Source organism: Physella acuta, unplaced genomic scaffold, assembly GCF_028476545.2.
Source record: "Physella acuta isolate Inbredline_101_S28 unplaced genomic scaffold, ASM2847654v3 ptg001581l, whole genome shotgun sequence".
Lineage (NCBI taxonomy): Eukaryota > Metazoa > Mollusca > Gastropoda > Physidae > Physella > Physella acuta.
This window is the reverse complement of record NW_026733095.1, coordinates 1-23,475: the sequence shown is the minus strand read 5'-3', so window position 1 is coordinate 23,475 and position 23,475 is coordinate 1. Positions and strand designations below refer to the sequence as shown.

Here is a 23,475-nt window from a genome sequence, read left to right as displayed (position 1 = left end):
ATAAAGTATATATTATAAGCCGTTTCTCAATTTCAGTTTATAAATATACTAAGTTAATTAATGTAGACCAATGTTGTCATTTTAAAATAATTAAAAATAAAAACGAGATCTGGTAGATCTATATTGTAAACATTTTTCTACTGCTGTGAACTGCTACACAGATGCCTTGGCAATTCAACATTCTGTAAACATAAACAACAAAAGTAAAATAACATTAGTTTTATTAGTAGGCCTATTAAATATTAATTTGCTTACTTTTTCTACTAGATCTAGATCTAAATTAAAATGATAAGTAAGGCCTAATATGATATTGATACCATAAGGGTAAACCTTCATTTTAGCGTATTTTATTATTTTATTCCCTGCTTCAGGTTCACTTCCAGTTGAGCGTAGTACTAGACTAGTAGACTATAGTTAACTATAGTAGATAGATACTAGTAGAGATAGTATAAACTATAAACTCAGAAACTGCATTGTCTGTATAATAAAGTATTGTATTTTATTATAAACTACATAAAACATTAAACTATTTAGAATCTAGTAGATCTATCTATTGCCCAAGCTATGAATGATGTTTGCTGATAATAAAATCAATGTGAACTCATGGTGAACCCTCGACCGTGTAGGGATTTTTCTGCCTCTGACGATCTCATGCTATTTAATTGGAACTGTCCTAATACTTTTTTATGTTTTTTTTTTACCTTTTCAAATTAAAACTCACATTCATATAAAAAATAAATAGATATAGCTCTAATCCTTGTGTTTTTCTAACGTTTTTGTGTGTTTCGGTTGTGTTTATAATAAAATACGCTCAACTGGAGGTGAACGTGAAGCGGCGAATAAAATACGCTAAAATGGAGTTTTACCGCCTAATTGTTGTTTTTTTTTTTTAGAACCTTAAAAGAAAAAGTCAAAAGTAAAATTAAAAAAAAATTGTATGAGTGAATTGAATGAGAAAATTTAATTATTATTATTACCTAGATCTAGATCTATATCTAGCTTCTACTTCACAATTCCTACTAGATATATTAACTACTAACTTAAAAGTTAATTATTAATAGTAGGCCTATTAACTTTTAAGTAAGTTAGATCTAGTAGTAAATAGTAAATAGATCTAGTTAGCAGGAAATGTGAAGTAGAAGCTAGATATATAATAGGCCCCTAATATTAATAATATAATAATAATAATTACATTTTAATTTAATCATTTGATGTTTTGAAGATTAATTGAAAGTTAATGTGAAAGAAAGGTGACTAATTGATTGATATAATAATATGGGCTGGCTTTTATACAAGTATGTATATTAATTGTGATATATATATTTTTATTTTAAAAAAAGATGATTGGGGAGGGGGGGGATTTTTTATGCCATTGTACGATAACTGAATTGATAATACTAATAAAAATGATGGCTACAGCTCCTGGTTCAGTTTAATTACCGAACGTTGTATCCCACCCTGTCCCTATTGCAGGGTGCTCTTTGAAACTAATTTAGGTGCCTTAGTGCTCACAGTGGAGCCTGAGGTGCTAGTAATCCAGATGCAGAGGTGCGGATGGACACACCTGATTCAATTTAGTGAATGATTTTAGTAGTCATAGTGTATTACACTCTCTATATTGAACTTAGGTTCCATAGTGCTCACAGAGGAGCCTGGCAGGGCCAAATTGCACCCTGCTGGGCTGCTGCCCCTCTAAAATTAAAAAAAAATATTTTTTTTCGCAGAAACCCTCTCAAGAGCATTATCATTAACTTCCCAAAGTTTCATGGTAATTGAATGAAAGGTTATGCATAAAAGACAAACAAACAACCACACCCGCTTACTTTCATTTTTATATATAGAGAGAGATGAGCTGTAGAACCTAGTCACAGAAACAGATTTAACTGCATATGGACCACCATATCTGAAAAGTTAACACTAATAACTTAGATAATTACGCAATGTTTGAAAAAGAAGGCGAAAACTATATGAATGAAATCTCAGAGTTTAAATCCTACATACTGAGGGGTGATTGATAGTGATGGAAGTCAGTAGTTTCTGACTGAGGAGGGACTAACCTAAAATTACATAACTAGATATTAAGATAAATATAAACATTTTGAAGCTGTTAGTTTTATTTTTAGTTTAAATAGTCTTTAATACAAAAAGTCAAATTATGTTTTAAGACTAAAGAAAAGATTTAAGACCTAACGATGATGGCCTCAGCTTCATCTTTTGAAGAGTGTTGCCTCCATCAGTGTCTGAATAGTGCTTCATCAAAAGTCCTCAGCAAAAGTGATGCCTTTGTAAAAATTAGAGCTTTTGAGGTGAATAATATTTTTTTTACTTAATTCTAAACATTGATCTATATTGTGACCAGTTTTACAGGCTTGTTTGTTTTTTTAAGAATTTTCAATTTAGGTTTGGTTTTGAGTCTTTGTTGTACTATATTATTTTTTTCAGTTCTAAGAGTAATTTTCAATTTTAGAAGCTAAAATGGAATATATCTGTTTATTTGAGCTCAACTTTTGAATGAATTTTTATTTTTAAGGTTTATCCTCTTATAAGATACCTGATAACATGAGATGATGCTTACATGGCTAAATCAGTAGTATCATATTATGGTTTTATCCAGGTTACATGAGGTAACAAAAATAGACATGTATTATATTTTTTTGTCTCAGCCTGACAGAACAACACCACTCACAGTCGTGAACTGGGATAGAGGTGGAGTAGCCAAGTTTCACTATCAGTGCTGGGACAAGCTGCTGGAGGCCGCAAGACAGAATGGCAACGCTGGGCAGCTGCGTCTGACAGGTGCTGAGAGGAACATGGTCGTAGAGGGAGCGAAGACAGCAGAGTTTCATGACGCTGATGAGAAAGTTGAAGGGGAAGCAGCTCATATAGCTGAGATTCTACTCAACAGTAGGAATTGTATAGCATTCACAGGTGGATTTGATATACATGTTTAAGCTTAAACTCATTTCAGTTCCATAATTTTATGGGCTGAAAAGCAGACATCATCAACAAATTTCTAGTTTTGAGAAAACTGGTTTATTTGATAAAGAAAACAACTAATAATATAATTGACTTAATTATATTTTGACAAAACTAAGAATGAGTTTGGTGGAGTATCACACGATTGTTAGTATTTTGCTGTTATTAGCAATTTTAGTAGTTTTTAAGACATTTAAAATTTTGAAATTGTAAACATAGTGCCACATGAGGGCACTATCACCAATAGTTGTAACTTATTGTAAGGCAGCTTTCAAATTTGGGGGTTTATGGTGGTGGTGTGTGGGGTGAGGGGGGGGGGGGGGCTTGGCTCTGACTTCACCTGACTAAGCCACTGTGCATAATATCAATTAAAATTTAAAATTCATTGAGCATTGGTTTTATTTATTTTGCTTATAATTTTTATTTCTAGGGGCTGGTATTTCTACTGCTGCAGGCATTGGAGACTTCAGAGGGCTAGATGGAAAATGGACTAATCGTGACAAGAAAAAACAATATGGTCTGTATAAAAACAAAAGAAACAAATCTTTTAATTTACTTTTTAACATAAAATGTTGATTGCAATGATGACAGTAGAATAATAGTTTTAATCAGAGTAGAATAATAGTTTTGCTAAAATTTCTTTATTATATATTATGTTCAGACATTCTGCTTAGTTTCCTCTTTACTTCTTATACATTACCTGAACATATATCATTGTTTATACTATTGATTTGTCTATAAATTATATACTAATCATATTGTTAGTTTAGGTTATTACTTTTTGTTTATATTTCTTTTGTGGAATAGGTGCAAGTGCATCAAGCCTATCTACTTCTAAATGTAGCTTGATTGACCTTCGACCTACATATTCCCATGAGGCCCTGATCAAATTAATGGAAATTGGTTTGCTCTCGTTTATCATCAGTCAAAACACCGATGGCCTGCATCGTTTATCTGGCGTCCCTCCAGAGAAGATTGCAGAGCTACATGGAAACTCCTTTGTGGAAAAGTGTGAGAAGTGCCAGACTAGATATGAGAGGAGATTTCCAGCTAGAACAAACAAAATCAAGTGTCCCGACAATCCTTGCCGTATGTGTAAAATGAGCCACAGAACTGGTCGCAAATGTGAGAAAAGGGTACACTGCTCAGTTCTATTTGTGTAATATATTTTATTCCCTCAGTTCTATTTGTGTAATACATTTTATTCAAGCCTGTATACAAAGTACATTCAAGAATATGTAAAATAACTGAAGAAAGTCATATACATCAAGTTTTGGATAGTGCTGATAAGTACAATTCACCTTTGTGTTCATTTATTACTTGACCTCGGCATATAAAGCGATGGTGTGGCCAGCACTATGCCCAGCCGCCTTGACTTTCCCTAATCAGAGTCAGGTACTCACTAGAGCTGGGTGGACTCTGAAACATCCGCAGTCACAAGTCCAGACCGATATCCGATCTCAAGACCTTCAGGCTAGCTGTTGATAGTTCTACCATTTGACCACGCCCAGTTCCATGGATAGTGCAGATGGACTCATCAAATTGTTTGTACTTATAATCATTATCCAATAAAGGGTGGCTGAGATGCACCAGATTTGAGAATTTCTATTAAATTAAATATATGTAGTCATGTTGTTTCCCCCCCCCCCCCCCCTCCCCTCCACCACTTAGCTTAACCTTTACTGATTTAAAAAAAAAACAATATGTAATTAATATCTCCAGCGCTGTGATAGCTACTTGATGGACACAATCATCCACTTTGGAGACAATCTTGAGGATGAAGTGTTGAAGAGAGCCGAGTTTGAAGCAAGCAAAGCTGATGCTGTCCTGATACTGGGCTCAACGTTGATGGTGTCACCAGCTCATTTACTAGTGACAAGGGGACCAGAGCCACACAGACTTATTATCTGCAATAGGTCAGTTTGTTACAGAGCCACACAGACTTGTTATCTGCAATAGGTCAGTTGTGTTACAGAGCCACACAGACTTGTTATCTGCAATAGGTCAGTTTGTTACAGAGCCACACAGACTTGTTATCTGCAATAGGTCAGTTGTGTTACAGAGGCAATCAGTATCCAAATCTTGGCACTATTGGCTTTACCATGCCACACTACAGGTTGTTTTTTATAAATTCTAGTTTCTAAACAATGATAAAAAGATTGTCCATTCATAACATTAAATAAAAGGGTTTGGAGTGAATGGATTGAGTTACAGTGTAAAGGGTGGCTTCTACAAAGGGAGGACAGGACTTAAAATTCAAAATGATGTCTACAGTACTCTATACTTGATTTAATGTTTATCTGTTCCGGTACCTCCAGCTTGTTACTTTATTACTGTAAGGATTCATGAAATAGTTTTTCTACATTTGTAATTGTTGGTCCTTTTATTTGTAAATATAAAGATTTCAGTAACATAAGAAAACAAATTTAAAAATTACTGTAAATTTTGGAAATAAGTTATATAATTTAGAAAACAATCTAGTGTTGTTGGTTAAAAATCAGCATCAGTAAATAGTGCATCCTGTTTTACTGTAAAAAATGGAACTTACAGTAAATTATATAAATTTGTAAAAATCCATGATTTTGGAGGTTTGGATGTCATTCAAATTGTGTTTTGCTTTAATTTCTTTAATTTTGTTTGGCAGGCAAGTCACTCCATATGATGACGAGTGTTATAAAGTTGGGAGAGACATGAAGCAGCTGGGCTCTAGGGTGTTTGGGGACTGTGACTTTCTAATGAGGGAAGTTATGAAACACATCATGCCATCAGCTGAGCTACAACAGTGGGAGAAAGACAGAGCAGAAAGATTGAAAATTTATGACAGTAAACGTGGACTGGATTAAAATAATTAATTTAAAAAAATTTCCTTTCTACCATTAATCACCCTTATCAAGAGAGTTACAGAGTAACATAATAATGTGTATTGTAAACATAAAAATTAAAACAAATATTACACCATTGTATAACAATGTACAGTTTAATCAAGTTTAAAAACATTGTACAACGTTAAAACATTTTGTAAAATTTTATAAATAGAACATGTTTCAATTTATATAGATGAGATCAAGAGGAAATTCTTACATTAGAAAAATATGTGGCCCTTTACTAAACTTTTTCATATGTTAAAACAAAGAACATAAGGCCATTGTTTGTGTAAGAGAACACATAATTATAATATTGTTATAAATTTCATGACACAGAATGTGTATTCATTTTTCAAGTAAATTGAAGAATGAAATGAGCTGTTTGTACATTGTTTGAAGAATAGATGTAAAATAAATGGAAAAAATTTAAACAAATAAATGTGATTACGGTTTTTGAAACCCTTATGGGAATGTTAAAAATTGCTAAAAACGTCAAATATTGTTTTCTATTTATTCATACATGGACTTGACTTTTTTTATGTATTTATTAAATCAGATTTAAGTTACACAATAACTGTATCAGTATGTATTTCTGATTTATGTTTTATTAAAAATATATAAATAGCCAATATTTTGTATCTAAATTATCTTTTTTTAAAAACTACTATTAAACAAATGACAGTACAAAAATATTTGTAATGACTTTTGAATTATGAATGGTTTCAATGTTTGTAAAAAATACTGTACTGTATCAGCCAGTGGTATATTTAAAGTTCTGTGAGCTTGGAAGTAAAATACTGCAGTCAAATCAATAGTAAAATAATGGTTGATTCAATCGAAACATACAGTAAAATAATGGTTGATTCAATAGATACATACTGTAAAATAATGGTTGATTCAATAGAAACACAGTAAAAATCTGTTGTTGATTTAATAGCAACAGGAATAACAGATTAAATGATGTTTCTTAACATTCAAAATGTAGTTAGGTGAAATGTTGATATATACTTAGTTTAAAAAAAAGAAAATGTAGAAGTACATAAACATAATTAAGAAGAGAATAATAACTCTTTTAATAAATTATATTTCTATTCTATTAATTATACTAATTCATGTTGTATGCTTAAGTAAAAGCAAATTCATCGTAAATCTTTAATTAAAGGTCTATTATTGCTGACCTCATAATTTAATGGTATTGAGTTTCTAAAATGTAGTTTAAACACTATTGTTTTTGTAGTGATTAATATTTATATCTAGAAATAACACTCATTCTGGTATTCTCGAATAATTAAAAAAATTGATTTGTATCTTAATGTATATTTAAGGCACATGTATTGTTATTAATACATGACAAACTTACATATACAAATACAAGACATATTAAAATTTAAAAAATAGCTGTTGAAACAATAGAACTTTAGGTGGTCTAAAATTCTAAACTTTATTTTAAATGAACATAATACCACTGATTAAAAAGTAAATATTGCACATTTATTTGTAGTGAAAAACCCAACATATTATTAAAGAAAACAATAAAGTTAAATGTAAAACCAGGAATTAGCGGAGTTATCCTGACAACTATTTTTTTTATATGAATAAATATATCTCGGGCAGAACTAGCTTGTGCATAAATACTGATTTTCGTTATGTGATGAGAGGAGATTCCCAGTTGACACATATACTTCATTGTGTTGGAGGGGATCCCTTCCAACACTAAAATTAAGAACGAAGAAGTTGTGTGATGTAGCATTTCTAACACTTATTATGAATGAGTGCAGAAAAAACATCTAAACTGACCTACATAGAGTGACATGTCCGAGTTTCCTGAATACCACTGTAAAATGGTAGAGCCTTGTTTTGACCAGCATCATGTGGCTGAATAGGAATCTTTTTTCAGTAACCAGTTTCTACCTCTTTCATGGGGGACTGCCAGGAAAATTGCCGGTGACTAACAAAAGTGGAGAGAGCTTTCTGTGGTGGCCCATGTGTCTTGCAGCTTTCTGTGATGGCCCCATAAGTCTTGCGCACAAAAAGGAAAAGAGGATGATGAGTCACTACCTAGACCTGTGCACCACTTTTCTATCACCAGTCCTTTCATTGGCATACACCACTTTTTCTGTGACCATTTTTAATCCCTTCTTGTTGGGCTGTGATACTTTTTGTATCTTCTACTCCTCATCTGTATAAAGATCTTAGTTTTTGAAGATTAACTTTAGCCAGTTTGTTATTTGGTTCAACCTTCAGAACTTGAAGGTAATATTCTTCAGCTTTTTGATAATTTCCCTAAATAAAAAAGTATATTTAACAAAAAGAAATTATTTATTTTATTGTTGATTAATTTAGTAACTATAAAAGAACTGATATGATTTTCAAAACAAGTCAGAATCACTTCAACACAAAGGATAAAAGAATGTCAAAAACATGTCATTAGAACTGGGTTTTAGCGTTACCTTTATGTGATACAAAGCGCCAGCGCCATTTCGTGCCTCCACATAATCTGGATCTTTTTCTAAAGACTTTTCATAAAACTAAAAAAAAAAAGAAAAATTGTAGGGATATATTTATTGGCACAAATAAAGTATAATACAGTGGGGGCATGATAAGCTAAAATACTGTGATAATGAATTATTAAGTTTTGTAGTGATATTGAAATAAAATACCTTTAGTGCATTATCATAATCTTGCTTTAATCTAAATATCTCCGCTTGATCTTTGTACAATTGTTTCAAAGCTTTGTCCTCTGTCTTCTCAGCTATTTCTAAGGCACCTTGTATGAACTGAGCTGCCTGTGTTAAGTTAAACACATCGAATAAATGTGGGTAATTCTTTATGCATTTTTTGGCTATCATCTCTGTTTATGTGTTTTAATGTATATGTGCTGCACATTGTTAATAAATATAGGCGACATGTTTAGTTCTAAAATAGCAAATTAATTTAAAATCTAATTTCAAGTTACAAGATAAGCACAAAGAGACATAAACCTTCCCATCCCTTTAATTTGTTACTTCAAAAGCTTATTCTGATTATTTCCCCTTAGCTTCAATCTGGTCCATGAAATAGCTGAGCATATTGGATAATGCCAACATTCAAAATAAATATTTCAATACATATACAGTGAGTTAACTTTGTGTAATCATTTCCCTTCATTAAGTAGATCAAAGTGAAATATATACTTTAAAAAAAAAAGAATAGGCATTTCTATATTAATCAAAGCAAAAATTGAAAATATTATTACAAGATCATTTGATGAGCCTTGTTGTTTGAAAATGGTTAATTCAACACTACCTGCATAACTATTCCCATATCAGACATAAAAATCCTATCACTTTTTAGAAATATAAATATATAACACAAATTACATCTATGAGCCTTTTACATTGATAAATTAAACATCTATTGTTGATAAGTTACATGAAATCCTTACTATTGAAAACTTATATTGTGCATAACAATTTGAACATTTATTGTTGATAAATTACATTAAATTCTTACTGTTGAAAACTTACACTGTCCAATCTTCGCTGCTCCATAGAAAAGTTAAATGCAAACCAAACCACGGTCAGATCATTGGGGACCTTGTCCATGAGAAAGATAAGGTGAGCCCAGGCTTGTTCACTCTGGTTGTTTTCTTTTAGGGACTGGATCTGATAAAAAATGTTTACATTTTTTAATCTCATAAATACATAAAGATAAATATACAATAAATAAATAAGTATACAGATATAATAAGAAGATATTGTCCATGTGTTTTATAATTACTTTCTCGTATATACGTAGTATAGAGAAAGTATTGTAATCGTGCAAAAAAAAAAAATCGAGATTTTTACAAATCTCGACGTTTTACACCTCACTGATACGGAAAAAAATAATTTTGCAATCTTGTCCGTATGTCTGTGTGTGTGTGTGTCTGTCTGTCTGTCTGTCTGTCCGTGTGTAAACACGATAACTTGAGTACCGTTACAGCTAGGTTGATGAAATTTCATATATAAGTATTTTATCAAAATCGTAGATCCGTATCAACTTTTGAGCGATTTCCGATAACCGGAAGTGGTACTTTTCCTACTTTGAATTTTTCAAAAGCCTATAACTTGAGTACTATTTCAGATAGATAAATGAAATTTCACATGTAAGTAAAAGATCTAATTCTCTACCTTCTGTTAAATTTTGAGTAATTTCCGTTGACTGGAAGTAGTAATTTACGCTACTTCCGATTTCTCAAAAAACTAATGTAAATTTTTAAAGTACTAATAATATTGCGCACTATTATACGCGTTTTTATTCGGCGTTTGCTTGGTGCGCAATGTTTTTTTTATGAGATTCTATTCTATTTTTAAAAGTTTAAGTATTTAAAATGGATTAAAAATCATAACTATATCCCCAGTTACCACCCCCTGTTGTTTTATATAAGAATATTCGAGAAAGTTTAGGGGAGATCACTACCGGTTTATTTTTTTTATGATTTTAAAATTTTATACAAATATGAAAAAATATGTATTTCTTTTATTAATTCATAAATAAACAGAAATGAGAAGATACTTGTATATCTGTTTTTTAATAATATAAAATTATAGATATGTGTTGAAAAGTGTACTGTTCTTTTATCATTTTTCAAATATGTCTTTTATAGTGTTTTTATTTTAATTATTTTGTTGTGTGGGGAGGTAACTCAGTGCTGGACAGAAAAAAACATGGAGGAAAACTCTGAATGTAGGAACACTTACATATTTGAGCTGCACTTTGGTGTTATTGGGTGACATCTGTGTGGCCAGCTTATAGGTCAACACTGCATCTTTACCCTGCCCTGTCTTGGAGTAGACGCTGCCAAGCAGGCTAAAACACTCACTGCAATTTCTTTGGAGCTGAATGGCCCTTAAATAAACAATAATACTTAAACAATACTGTAATAAGAATAAACAAGAAAACATTTAAAAAATTTTAGTAAAATGTAGAATTTTAAAATTGTTGGTTAAAATCTGGCATAAAAGCGAAAACTTACTTGTTGAGCAGGCTGACGGCTTCTGAAAAATTGCCTAATTGTATACACAGTTTAGCCATGCTTTGCATTGCTAAGATATTTTTTGGTTTGTTGGTTAAAACATACTTGTATTCAAGCAAAGCTCTGTCGAGATCTCCTGGATTAAAAAAATATAAACAGTATATAAAATATACAGTGATTTAAGTAAATCCTTTGAAAAAATGTATATAAACAGTGAATTTTGTCAAAATTTTTATAGAAAAAAGATGTTTGTGCACATTTTTATCATTTTGTTAAAATATTTTGTGTAATTTCAACTTTGTTTTGTTTATTTCATGAAAGGAAACTCCTGATATCAGATTATGGATTATGCATCCTTTTTTTTAACCAAGTAGGGTCTAAGGTATTTTAAGATTAAGTAACTTTTTCTGTTACTTATAAGAGCTGATGTAAACCTTTTCTATGCAAGTAAAGCCCATGATAGTAATGTCCATCAATGCTGTCAGGCTGGTTGCTCAAAGCTTGCGTGATGTAGCCCTCAGCTGGGTGGTAATCCTCCTGCAACAGGTGGTATTTACCCAGGGTGAGCAGCCCTTCAAGGTAGTTGGGGTCAAGGTCAAGGGCACGCTCCACTAGGTTCAGACCAGCCAGGTTGCCTTCCTCTCTGTAAGATGAGAGACCCCAGGTTTACTTTGTGTAGCCTCTAAATTCATATAATGTTGGCATATTTTTATGGAGCTGGTGATATCCAGCTCATTAAATGCATAAAAACAATAGTTTACTTATCCAATATAAACATTTTATTTGAACATATCAGTTTATCAAGTTCTTGTGCAGAAAAATATTCTACAGAAGTTTATAAATTCTAATAAAATATTTCTTTTTCTTATTAAAACTCAACATATTAATGAACTTTTTGCTTTCTGATGATCATTTAACTTTAACATTGTTGAGTGTTAATAAAAACTTACTTTATTTCAACTGCATTGAAAGTGTTTTCTAAAGACTTTACTGGTGATTTCAGTGGTAAGATACTCTTAAAAAGTTACTTGTATTAGGCTTCAACTTAAATTACTTGCCACAGCAATACTAACCTATCCCATTTCTAACCCTTTTTCTAATCCTAAAACTCTAAAGAATTTTTAATTTTATTGCAATATTCCATTGGTTGAGATCTGTGTGAAAAATACTCTTCTTTCTTTTTCTGCTTTCTTAATTTTAGTGTTATTTTAGGCTGTTGACTTCAAATTCAGCCTGCTTTTATTTTTGGATTTGCTCCATAGCCTTCGTCCAAACAAGAACAAACTACAAGGCAGCAGTTGTTTGATTTTGGAGTTGTCTCTCCTAGAGGAATTGCTGTCCCTCATCTGAAAGTTGTATTTATTTTATGAACCACATGTTTCATGCATGCTAATGTACTTACAGCATTAAACCACCAAGGTTAACCATTGCACCTTTGTGGTTAGGTTTTAGCCTTAAGGCCTCCAGGTAGCACATTTTTGACTCTGTGCTGTTAGCTAGCACCGCCCCCAGATTAAGGTGGTAGCTTGCATGGTTGGGATTGTACCTGCAATATAGGTGGGGCTAAAGTAGTCCTTGTATCAGATAATAATGTTTCAATGATATGTATCAAAGGTACTCATGATATCAGACTAAATTGATGTTTCACTCCAAATAAATCCAAACAATGTTTTTTATGTTATAGTAGTTTAAGTAAGGAAACTTCAAATCTTTTTTGCTAGAGGTTATTTATTTCAGTCAGTGGCGTCAATAGGTCAGGTGTCATCCTGTGCGGTAAATGAGGGAGTCCCCCCCCCTCCAATAATTTTGAATTTTTGGCTTGGTGTCACCCCTCTTCCCAATAATTTTATTATTTTGCTGGACTATAAATTGTTAATGCAGCAAATTTTACCATTTATTGATTTCGTGTCACCCCTAAAATGGTATCACCCTGTGCGCCCCCCCCCCCCTCAACACTTTAAGTCCCATTTACAATGACAACATTCTGTTGAATGCAGTCTTTGAACTCACTTGATAGCCAGACGGTAATGGACCTCCGCCATTTTGATGTCCCCTTCGTCCCTCAACAAGTTGGCCATGTTGTAGTGAACCTTCCCATTTTCTGGCAAATCCTTGACCCCTGACCTATGGACAACACAAACACACAGGTGTAAAAATTATTATCAGTATTAGTTTCTTCATCATAGACACACAAAACACAGCAACGAAATATGTTGTAGACTTAATGAATATTAAATCTAACCTTGAATTACTGAAAACAACCCCCGAAAAAGTCTACCGCCCCCCCCTCCCCCGAACGAAATGGAATTTATAAAGGAAATATATACTTTTAACAGTGCCCCTCCCCCCCCCCCGAAAAAGCCTACCGCCCCCTCCCCCCCCCCCCCAACGAACGAAATGGAATTTATATAGGAAATATATACTTTTAACAGTGCCCCTTCCCCCCCCCCCCCAACGAACGAAATGGAATTTATATAGGAAATATATACTTTTAACAGTGTCCGCCCTCCCCGGTAAAAGTCTATCGCGGGGGGCGGACACTGTCGGGGAGGTGGTAGACTTTCTTCGAAGAGATGCCTGAAAGAAACTCTGCGTACCCCCCCCCCCCCCCCCGCCCACTACGAAACAGAAAACAAGTTGATAAGAAAATATATAACCAAAATCCCCCCCCCCCCCACCCGGTAAACTTTCTAATGCCCCGTGAAGACAAATTCGTGAGTTAAGGGTCGGCTTAAGAACTATGACTTAGTACACATCTTGTATTATTTTGTTTAATGATGAAAAACAATTTCATATTAGTTTAGAATAAGATGAAGCTTTGTGACGTATCTTGAGCTGTAGCTTGATGTCATTTAGGCTACAGATGACCTCGACCCTCCCTCCCCCACCCCCTTCTAAAAACATGTTATTTATCTAAGCGCCATAGCCACACAATATTATTTACCTCCCTTCACCCCCATCCCCACCAGTTATACCACTTTCGCACAGCAAATGTGCTTGAAATTTTAGCATAAATTATGAAACAAAAATCTATCTTTGTTTGATTTGTTCCCTTACAAAACGACTCCGATTTTTCAAACATTTGCTAAGTACTTTTAAATAGCGAACAATCTAGGCAAATCAAATAAGCCCATTGTTGATCTGTCTAGCACACACCCACGCCGTATAAGTTTGCTTCAGCGACAAATTTATCGTGTAGGAGCAGGGCAGGGATTTAAGCAAATAATTTAATTCTTTGACTCTATTTTTCCCCTGAAACCTCAAGTGGAGAGTTAGAACTGTGGCGGGGATAGATTGACCCGGCCATTGTGTTGCCTGTCATTCAGGTTAAACTAAGATAAGCCACGCAACAAGATTTAGCTTTAAAATAGCTAGATCTAAATACAGGCAGTTTCATTTAGTCCACCCCCCCCCCCCCCCCAAGAACGAATTATAAGTTATATAGAAAATATATACTTTTACGAATGTCTGCCCCCCCCCCCCTCGAATAATTTAGTCCACCGACCCAAAAATTCCAAGTGCCCCCACCCCCCAAGAGGAAAAAAGTTCTGAAAGAAACACTGAATACAGGGAAATAAAACGCGTAAGTTTTATTTAAATTTAACCTAAATGACTATTGAAATTTCGCCTGGTTGGTACTTCGATGAGGTAGGCTAAAAAGAAATTATAAAGATCAAAGTCCAGAGCTTATGTTGATAGTGAAGGGAATTATGATAAGGCGCTGATTGTTAACGTGAGGTTAATTGTTCGCAGCTATGTATAAATGAGGGTTTTGATTGTTGCACAAGTAAACACATTCATTGGGTTACCAGATTCTCAGACATTGACTGACAGAAAACAAAACTCATAACCTACAGAACGATTTGTAGAATCCTAGAAGTTGTAGACAAACATGAACACATTGACAGGGATTTCTGAAAACATAGACAGGCTAATGTACAGGATTACTTAACAGACAAACACACAGAACAACGAACTTCTGGAGTCCCAGACTTTAACAGACAGACAACAGACAAACACACAGACCTGAACAACGAACTTCAGGGATCAAAGACTTTAACAGACAGACGACAGACAAACACAGACCTGAACAAAGAACTTCTGGAATCAAAGACTTTAACAGACAGACGACAGACAAACACACAGACCTGAATAACGAGCTTCTGGAGTCCCAGACTTTAACAGACAGACGACAGACAAACACACAGACCTGAACAACGAACTTCTGGAATCAAAGACTTTAACAGACAGACGACAGACAAACACACAGACCTGAATAACGAGCTTCTGGAATCCCAGACTTTATCAGACAGACAGACGGCAGACAAACACACAGACCTGAACAACAACTTCTGGAATCCCAGACTTTAACAGACGACAGATAAACACACCGACCTGAACAACGAACTTCTGGAGTCCCAGACTTTAACAGACGACAGACAAACACACAGACCTGAACAACAACTTCTGGAATCCCAGACTTTAACAGACGACAGATAAACACACCGACCTGAACAACGAGCTTCTGGAGTCCCAGACTTTGTTTCTGTGGATGGTTCGGGTCGCCATGACGACCAGAAGACAAACAAAGCTGACCATCAGCGCGACCTTGAACTTAGGAAACCTCGAGCTCAGCACCTGATGACCGTGGGCGACCAGCAGACAGAAGCCAATACTGCAGAGAGTGGATGTCAAATGTCAGACTGTTGGCATCTGACAAAATATTTGTCAAATGTCACATTGATGGCATTTTGATAAAATTTATTATGTCAAACACCACACTGATGGCATTTTAAAAAAAATTATTTCTTTTATGTTATATAGTTTTATTCCGTATCAAAACTTTTCGAAGATCATAATTTAAAAAAAAATCTTTAATAATTAAACATGGCGAAAGTTTTTTTCTTTTAGATCCCTCTACTACCCCTCCCTTAAGTCCCTTTTTCCGTGTGTTGGGTGATGTGACGTGTTGAATATACGTTGATAAACAGACTAAGCACTGGTTGACACTAGGCTCAATCTAACAACTTTGAAAATGTTTGATAGTTGCTGTCACTTGTATGGAAACAACCCTCTCAACCCCAGATAACTCAGCTGATAAAACATAAAAAGTTGCAAGGGGACGCAAACACCAGTCAGTGTACACGTGATGTGGTTCTTTCCCCTTGCCGCCTAACTTGGTAGTGCTAAATATGTTTCCAATAATCTTCTTCTTCGTTCTTAATTTTAGTGTTGAAAGGGATCCCCCTCCAACACAATTAAGTATACGTGTCAAATGGTTATGCGCCATTGAGGCCATTGACTCCGATTTCAGCCTGCTTTTCTTTTTTGATTAGCTTCCATAGCCTTGTTCCAACCAAGAACAAACTACAAGGCAGCAGTTGTAAAACTTAATTCAATCTTAAACTTGAATACGATTTGAATTCCCAAAGACATAGCTACACATAACGCGTGTGGTATTCTTGTTTCTCCCTACCCCATATTATAGAGACGACAACTTAAGCGGACACCCCCTCCACACCTCATCCGTGACGCCTCTTTGTATACCAAGCTACAAACCACCGAGCGTGTATTAGAAAAGAGCACTGTTGGTTTTGTCGTACCCCACCGTTTTGCTTGATATGGAATGGTACGGCTATTCCAATTGAAAACAAAAAATGTAAGTTCATTAAACAAAACCCTGTTTATGGCACATCACTTTTCTAAAACACCTTTTTTTTTCTTCCCTTCATTGACGATATTAGACATACCGATTCATTGAAAAAAAAGGAAGAAAAAAAAAACGTTTTCCTTAGATTAGACTCCCATGACTCCATGAGTCTACACCTAAAGCGTCTAACACCCTGCTGACTCCATGGTGGTCGTCAACTCCCACGCGAACCTCTGGGAAGTTTTTAATGTGTTCACGATTCATTAACGTTCATAAACCCGCCTACTCGTCCTGTCGACACGCACATGCGCCCCATCGAAGAGGCGGTGGGAAAGGGTGGGGAGGGGGGGGGGGGGTATCAGTGACAACATCTCCAGCAGACCATGGCCCCAGTCAACAACATCGGGATATGCGTCAGATCTACCGACATGACATTATGGTAGTTGGACGCGACCCGGTGTTGAAAAAAGCGGGTCATCTGAAACGGGTCAGCGATCACGAAAACCATCTCCAGCCTTGTGGAGTGTTTAGAGACCTACACGAAAACCATCTCCAGCCTGGAGTGTTTAGAGACCTACACGAGGGTGCTGGGATAATATTAGGTCCCATACCGCGAGACTTGATCAAGTAGATCTATAACAACGGGACTTGCACATGTACATCGATAACAACGGAACTTGCACATGTACATCGATAACAACGGGATTTGCACATGTACATCGATAACAACGGGATTTGCACATGTACATCGATAACAACGGAACTTGCACATGTATATCTGTAACAACGGGACTTGCACATGTACATCTATAACAACGGGATTTGCACATGTACATCGATAACAACGGAACTTGCACATGTATATCTGTAACAACGGGACTTGCACATGTACATCTATAACAACGGGATTTGCACATGTACATCGATAACAACGGAACTTGCACATGTATATCTGTAACAACGGGACTTGCACATGTACATCTATAACAACGGGATTTGCACATGTACATCGATAACAACGGGACTTGCACATGTATATCTGTAACAACGGGACTTGCACATGTACATCGATAACAACGGGACTTGCACATGTACATCTATAACAACGGGACTTACACAATATGTACATCGATAACAAAGAGACTTGCACACTATATCCGCGAGTATTGCATAATATTTTTTACATCCCCACGAAATGATACCGAGGCCTAGGCTTTATGTAAAAGTTTGAGTGCAATGTTACTGAGATCTAGGATTTATGTAAATTGTTGAGACATGTCACCTTAGTGCAGTGTTACTTCTTCTTCTTTCTTCTTCTTCGTTCTTAATTATTAGTGTTGAAGGGGATCGAGATTTATCTGCCAGTGCGTTTGAACTCGAGACTGTTCGAATTTATTAACCATGAGCTTTTTGCCGACTCGACCACGCCTCCAACACAATTAAGCGTTACGTGTCAACTGGTTATGCGCCATTGAGGCCATTGACTCCGATTTCAGCCTGCTTTTCTTTTTGGATTTGCTTCCATAGCCTTTGTCCAACCAAGAACAAACTACAAGGCAGCAGTTGTTTAATTTTGGAGTTGTCTCTCCTAGAAGAGTGGCTGTCCCCAGCTAACGAGCCTCATCTGCCCGGGGGTTCGAACTCGAGACTTTTCGGTTTAGCAACCATGAGCTTTACCGACTCGACCACGCCGACCCCTGCAGTGTTACTGAGATCTAGGATTTATGTAAATTGTTGAGACATGTCAACATAGTACAGTGTTACTGAGATCTAGGATTTATGTAAATTGTTGAGACATGTCACCTTAGTGAAGTGTTACTGAGATCTAGGATTTATGTAAATTGTTGAGACATGTCACCTTAGTGCAGTGTTACTGAGATCTAGGATTTATGTAAATTGTTGAGACATGTCAACATAGTACAGTGTTACTGAGATCTAGGATTTATGTAAATTGTTGAGACATGTCACCTTAGTGAAGTGTTACTGAGATCTAGGATTTATGTAAATTGTTGAGACATGTCACCATAGTGCAGTGTTACTGATATCTAGGATTTATGTAAATTGTTGAGACATGTCAACTTAGTGCAATGTTACTGAGATCTAGGATTTATGTAAACGTTTGGGACAGGTCAACTTAGTGCAGTGTTACTGAGATCTAGGATTTATGTAAATTGTTGAGACATGTCAACATAGTACAGTGTTACTGAGATCTAGGATTTATGTAAATTGTTGAGACATGTCACCTTAGTGAAGTGTTACTGAGATCTAGGATTTATGTAAATTGTTGAGACATGTCACCTTAGTGCAGTGCTACTGAGATCTAGGATTTATGTAAATTGTTGAGACATGTCACCTTAGTGTAGTGTTACTGAGATCTAGGATTTATGTAAACGTTTGAGACAGGTCAACTTAGTGCAGTGATGTACTTGAAAACGCGGCATGTCAAGATGACCTGTCTCAAGTGTGAACCAAGCCAACTTGGTTGTAATTAAAAAGTAGACCAAACCATCACCGCTACCTGCCGTGTTTAAATAGGTGTAAGGTCGTTTTACTAGGGAAATTTAAAGGTAATTTAGTGTTACCGGGGAAATTTAAAGGTAATTTAGTTTTCCCGGCTATGTTAAGGTTATGTAATTTTTTCTCGGGCATGTGAAGATTATGTAGTTTACAACGGAACGTAAAAATAACTTTGTTTTCCCTGGGATTGTAAATAATTTTTCCTAGGATTGCTAATCATTTTACCTGGGGATGTAAATAATTTTACCTGGGATTGCAAATAATTTTACCTGGGATTGCAAATAATTTTACCTGGGATTGCAAATAATTTTACCTGGGATTGCAAATAATTTTACCTGGGGATGTAAATAATTTTACCTGGGGATGTAAATAATTTTACCTGGGATTGCAAATCATTTTACCTGGGGATGTAAAGTATTCTCTCGGCCACGACAAAGCCAACAGTGAAGAAGAGATTGGAGGCGGGAATGTAGGGCAGCACCATCATCAGCACGGCAACAACAGGCAGCAACCTCGCTTTGGTTCTTGTGCTGTCTTTGTTTTCCTGTGGAGATATGAGAAGGTATCGACTAGTGTGGCGTTGGTGTTTAGAGGGTCTAAATAAATATTTTAAATTGTTGGTGGAGTTGGGAACTTCTAGCCCAGGGGTTCCCAACCTTTTTTTTTTACTCTAGAGCACATTCTAAAATATCGGTAGGGTGGCGGGCACCACCTATTTTAAATTGACAAACTCTTTCCAGAGGCGTAGCGACCCTTCCCGTCACCCGGGGACAAAACTTTCGATTTGCATCCCCCCTCAAACTTTCGATTTGCACCCCCCCCCCCTCAAACTTTCGATTTGCAACCCCCCTCAAACTTTCGATTTGCAACCCCCCTCAAACTTTCGATTTGCAACCCACCCTCAAACTTTCGATTTGCACCCCCACCCCTCAAATTTTCGATTTGCACCCCCCCCTTCAAACTTTCAATTTCCATCCCCTTCAACCTTTCAATAATGTTTATGAAAAAAATTATGTCTCTGTCGAATAGTGAGAGGCGGGCACATACGAATCGTTCGGCGGGCGCCATAGCGCCCGCGGGCACGGGGTTGGGAACCCCTGGTCTAGCCTGTCATTTGTCTAGTAAAAATCATAGATCTGAAGTGGCTGGTTAAGAAGAACAGAGAATATCGGTTGTGTTTATTGCTTTGTTGGGTTTTCATATGTAATTATGTTCATGAACTAGCCTATTCCATGAAATTAAAGTAAATTACACTTCTCTTCGTCTATCTTAAAACAACATAAAGAATGAACAAATGTAAAGGAGGGAGGGGTGTAGTGTTTATTCAGATGGGGCTGTCGTGGGATAGATGGGGGCAGAATTAGAATTTATCTAGAAGATATGGATTATTGAAAATATATACTTTTACCAGTTTCCGCCTATCCCATTTCCCACGGAGAAAAAAGTCTGAAAGAAACACTGGGAGGGGTCATGGAATAGGTGGGTCTAATACGTTTGAGTGAAGCTTGAGTGGGGGGGGGCAAGATTTTGCTGGTGTATAGTGTGTATTGGGAACGGGAATTATATTTTTTTTAAATTGTTCTGTCAGCAGCACCAATAACAATTGTTGGCAGGTTGTGTTCTCAGATCTCTCGAGCCGTCCTTTACCTGGCCACTCATCGTCCTCAGACATGCGCAGCATACAAGAAGTGACGTCACGTAGAACGCCAGCGTGTATACATTGCGATGATCAGCCCATGACTCAATCAGGGGAATGCTCGTCCCTGACCAATCGTAGCTCAGCAGAGACGGGTTGAGTAGCAGCCACGCATTGAAATACGACAGATAGTTGAAGGTCAATGACCTGTATCAAAAGACAACAAATAAATAAGTAAACAAGTAACTAAAGTGAGAAATAAATTTTAAAAATATAATAAATATACAGATAAGTAAATCAAACTGAAATACTTAACCAATTTAAAATAAATTATTTATCTAAGAAATGTTTTCAAGCTTTCTGTGACGTGATTAAAATGACGTCACCTGGCTAGAAATGACGTAGCGAAAGCCGCCGGGTTGTCCTCCTGTTTGAAGGTCGGCTGCTGAAAGTTCATGGCCAACCCCCTCACTAGCAGAGCCGTGACCACCTGTGACGACACAAAATTTTACGCTTGACTGGTCATGGATGGTGGGGATAAGGAAATAATGGATCGAATTTCGGGGTATGAAAATGAATGGTCAATTTTCAGGACATATTATTATTTGGTTGATTGCAGGGGTAAGAAAGTGAACGGTCGATTCTAGGGTTGAGGAAATAAATGGTCGATATTAAGTGGGAAGAAAGTGAATGAGCGAGTTGTAGGGGAAATGAAATGAAGTGTCGTCAGTCTGAATAAAAAAAATAAACAGTCAATTGCAGGGTAAGTAGGCCTACTGTATGACTTACTACTCCGGACCCCCCCCCCCCCGAGTATACTGTACGACCTACAACTCTGCTTGTAGGTATGACGTATAACCCCGCTCGTACTGTATGACCTACAACTTCCATTGGACGTATGACATACAACGCAGCTTGTATTGTATGACCTACAGCCCCACCCCCGGTACAATAAATAACTCACAACACAACACCGCCATTTGAAAACACTAACAGCTTGAGTCGAGGGAGGGAGTTAGGGAGGGAGGGAGAGAGGTAGGGAGGGAGCAACTCACCGTTATTGTGATGACGACACAACGTTTGACACATCGTACAGAGTTAACAGACAAAGTTCTTTGCATGAAGTCCCTGTGTGTTGGGCGGGGGGTGCAGGGGAATAAGTATACAAATTAGAAAGACATCATCCTTCAAAAGTTGAAATACTAGATTCTTTTTTTAAAGAGTAAAAGAATTCTTTTTAAATTAATTACTTCCCGTAAAACATGTTAGCAGGCCGTTCTTCAGGTCTGGTATTACATTATCCTTACATCTAAACTAAAGAAAATGTTGCAGGAGCTTTTACTCCGTCCCTCCTCCCAAACCCTGCTTAGTCTTCTCCTCCCTCTCCCCTCCCCTGATGATAGTAACTGTTTTTAAACAACCTCAACAAGTGTTTGATAATAACCCCCCACCCCTCAACCCCCAATACGAATCATAAACATGAAACCACACCTTCTGATATCGTTTCTCGTCACGATGACGTCATAGCAGAAGACCACGCCCAAAACCGTGATCCCAGTCTCCTTACACAACATGGCGGCCACGGCCAACAGCATGGCCGACAGCATGGCCCAAACATGGGTGGCCCTCGCGGACCCGGGGCAGGGGGTGATGTTGTCGTTGACGTCACGGTGGTGGTCAGTCTCTGCCGTCTCCTGGCAAGGTTCTGTGGTGACACACCTGGTGGAATGGACATGACGTTAGAGCGAGTGATGGCGGGGAGCAGCTGAAACTGTGCACAAAGCACGCTACAATTCACTACCAGAGTTTCTTCCAGGCATCTCTTCGGGGGGGGGGGGGGGGGGGGGGGTTGCTCCCCCCGCTTGCTGAGGAAAGTATAGGCGGCTTGACTTTGTGAAGACAACAGAAAAACAACCGAAATATCAGGCTTTAATTGTTGTAGTTCTAAATGTATTCAGTTAGTTTGGCGCACGCAAATATAAAAAAACAACAGAACTAACAACATCAGAGTATAAACAAACATTTGTAATGTTGTTGTTTAAGTTATCGCCTTATTGATAAGAAGCGATACCGTAGATTAGATAACAAATTATCACCAGCTCTGCTGCTATTGGTAGATATATGTTGATACAGCGAATATTATAGATTTATTAGATTATAGCATAGCTTAAAATAGTACTAAATAAGCGAATGACCAGCCGTACCCACACATGTTTGCAAATCCTACCTACTGTTAGGGGGTGTTAGCCCCACCCCACCCTACCCCAATGGTCTCCGAAAATGACAAAAATCAGAATTTGCGTTGGTTTGCTCGTGACAGTTTAAATAAATAGTTTCAGTTTAAAATCTTCGATATCGCAAAATCTCAGTGGAGCTCTCTTAAAATCTTAAAATATATGAATAAAAAATGTATACATGCAATACATTTTGGACCCCCCCCCCCCCCCATTACCAAATTCAGCCCAGTCCACCGACTAACATTTTCCATTATTAAATCTTAGAGACAACAAACTAATAATCTCTTTTGGGTAAACAGTCTAGCGTTCTACCACTAGGACACGCCGTCCCCTATACCGATGTCACAGAAACAAGTGAACTCGAGATCACTTGCCCCATGGGCCGTCGGGTTTGAAAAGTGAACTTTACATACTAATTATGGGACGGAGTAGTCTAGCGGTAGAGAGCTGGACTGCTAACCCGTAAGTCTCGAGTTCGAATCCGGGTTCATGTTAGTAGACCGTCCCTGAGTCCACCCAACTCTGATGGGTACCTAACTCACGTTAGGGAAAGTAAAGGCGGCTGGGCATAGTGCTGACCACACTATCTCTTCATATGC

The 23,475-nt window shown here is 36.6% G+C and overlaps 2 protein-coding genes across 4 annotated transcripts; one reads left to right on the top strand and one right to left on the bottom strand.

The window, feature by feature from the left end:
- Positions 1–133: 133 nt before the first annotated feature.
- On the top strand, positions 134–6,658 carry LOC131928992 (NAD-dependent protein deacylase sirtuin-6-like). 3 transcript variants are annotated; one of them, XM_059285178.1, is made up of 7 exons: positions 134–203; positions 2,166–2,306; positions 2,664–2,928; positions 3,407–3,493; positions 3,784–4,112; positions 4,699–4,892; positions 5,621–6,658. In XM_059285178.1, the coding sequence occupies exons 2-7, from the start codon at positions 2,193–2,195 to the stop codon at positions 5,817–5,819; spliced, it is 1,188 nt and encodes a 395-aa protein (XP_059141161.1). In that variant the 5' UTR covers positions 134–203; positions 2,166–2,192; the 3' UTR covers positions 5,820–6,658. The 3 variants fall into 3 exon arrangements, with proteins under 3 accessions (XP_059141161.1, XP_059141162.1, XP_059141160.1); XM_059285179.1 differs by having other exon boundaries at positions 198–292; XM_059285177.1 differs by lacking the exon at positions 134–203 and adding an exon at positions 1,242–1,295.
- A 224-nt stretch (positions 6,659–6,882) lies between these two features.
- Positions 6,883–22,341, bottom strand: LOC131928995 (protein O-mannosyl-transferase TMTC1; the record flags this gene model as incomplete). The annotated part of the gene is given in 15 exon segments (XM_059285181.1): positions 6,883–8,123; positions 8,291–8,368; positions 8,501–8,626; positions 9,347–9,484; positions 10,562–10,709; positions 10,837–10,972; positions 11,271–11,479; positions 12,239–12,382; positions 12,847–12,960; positions 15,347–15,511; positions 19,405–19,547; positions 20,651–20,846; positions 21,026–21,129; positions 21,695–21,767; positions 22,131–22,341. Coding segments are annotated over 15 exon segments (2,093 nt in total), but the record flags the coding sequence as incomplete, so codon positions are not given.
- Between the last annotated feature and the right edge of the window lie 1,134 nt (positions 22,342–23,475).

Coding starts and splice junctions, on each gene's coding strand:
- LOC131928992 (XM_059285178.1), top strand. CDS start 2,193: ATGATGGCCTCAGCTTCATCTTTTGAAGAGTGTTGCCTCCATCAGTGT. Junction 2,307..2,663: donor TAAAAATTAGAGCTTTTGAG/GTGAATAATATT, acceptor TTTTTGTCTCAG/CCTGACAGAACAACACCACT. Junction 4,113..4,698: donor GTCGCAAATGTGAGAAAAGG/GTACACTGCTCA, acceptor TAATATCTCCAG/CGCTGTGATAGCTACTTGAT.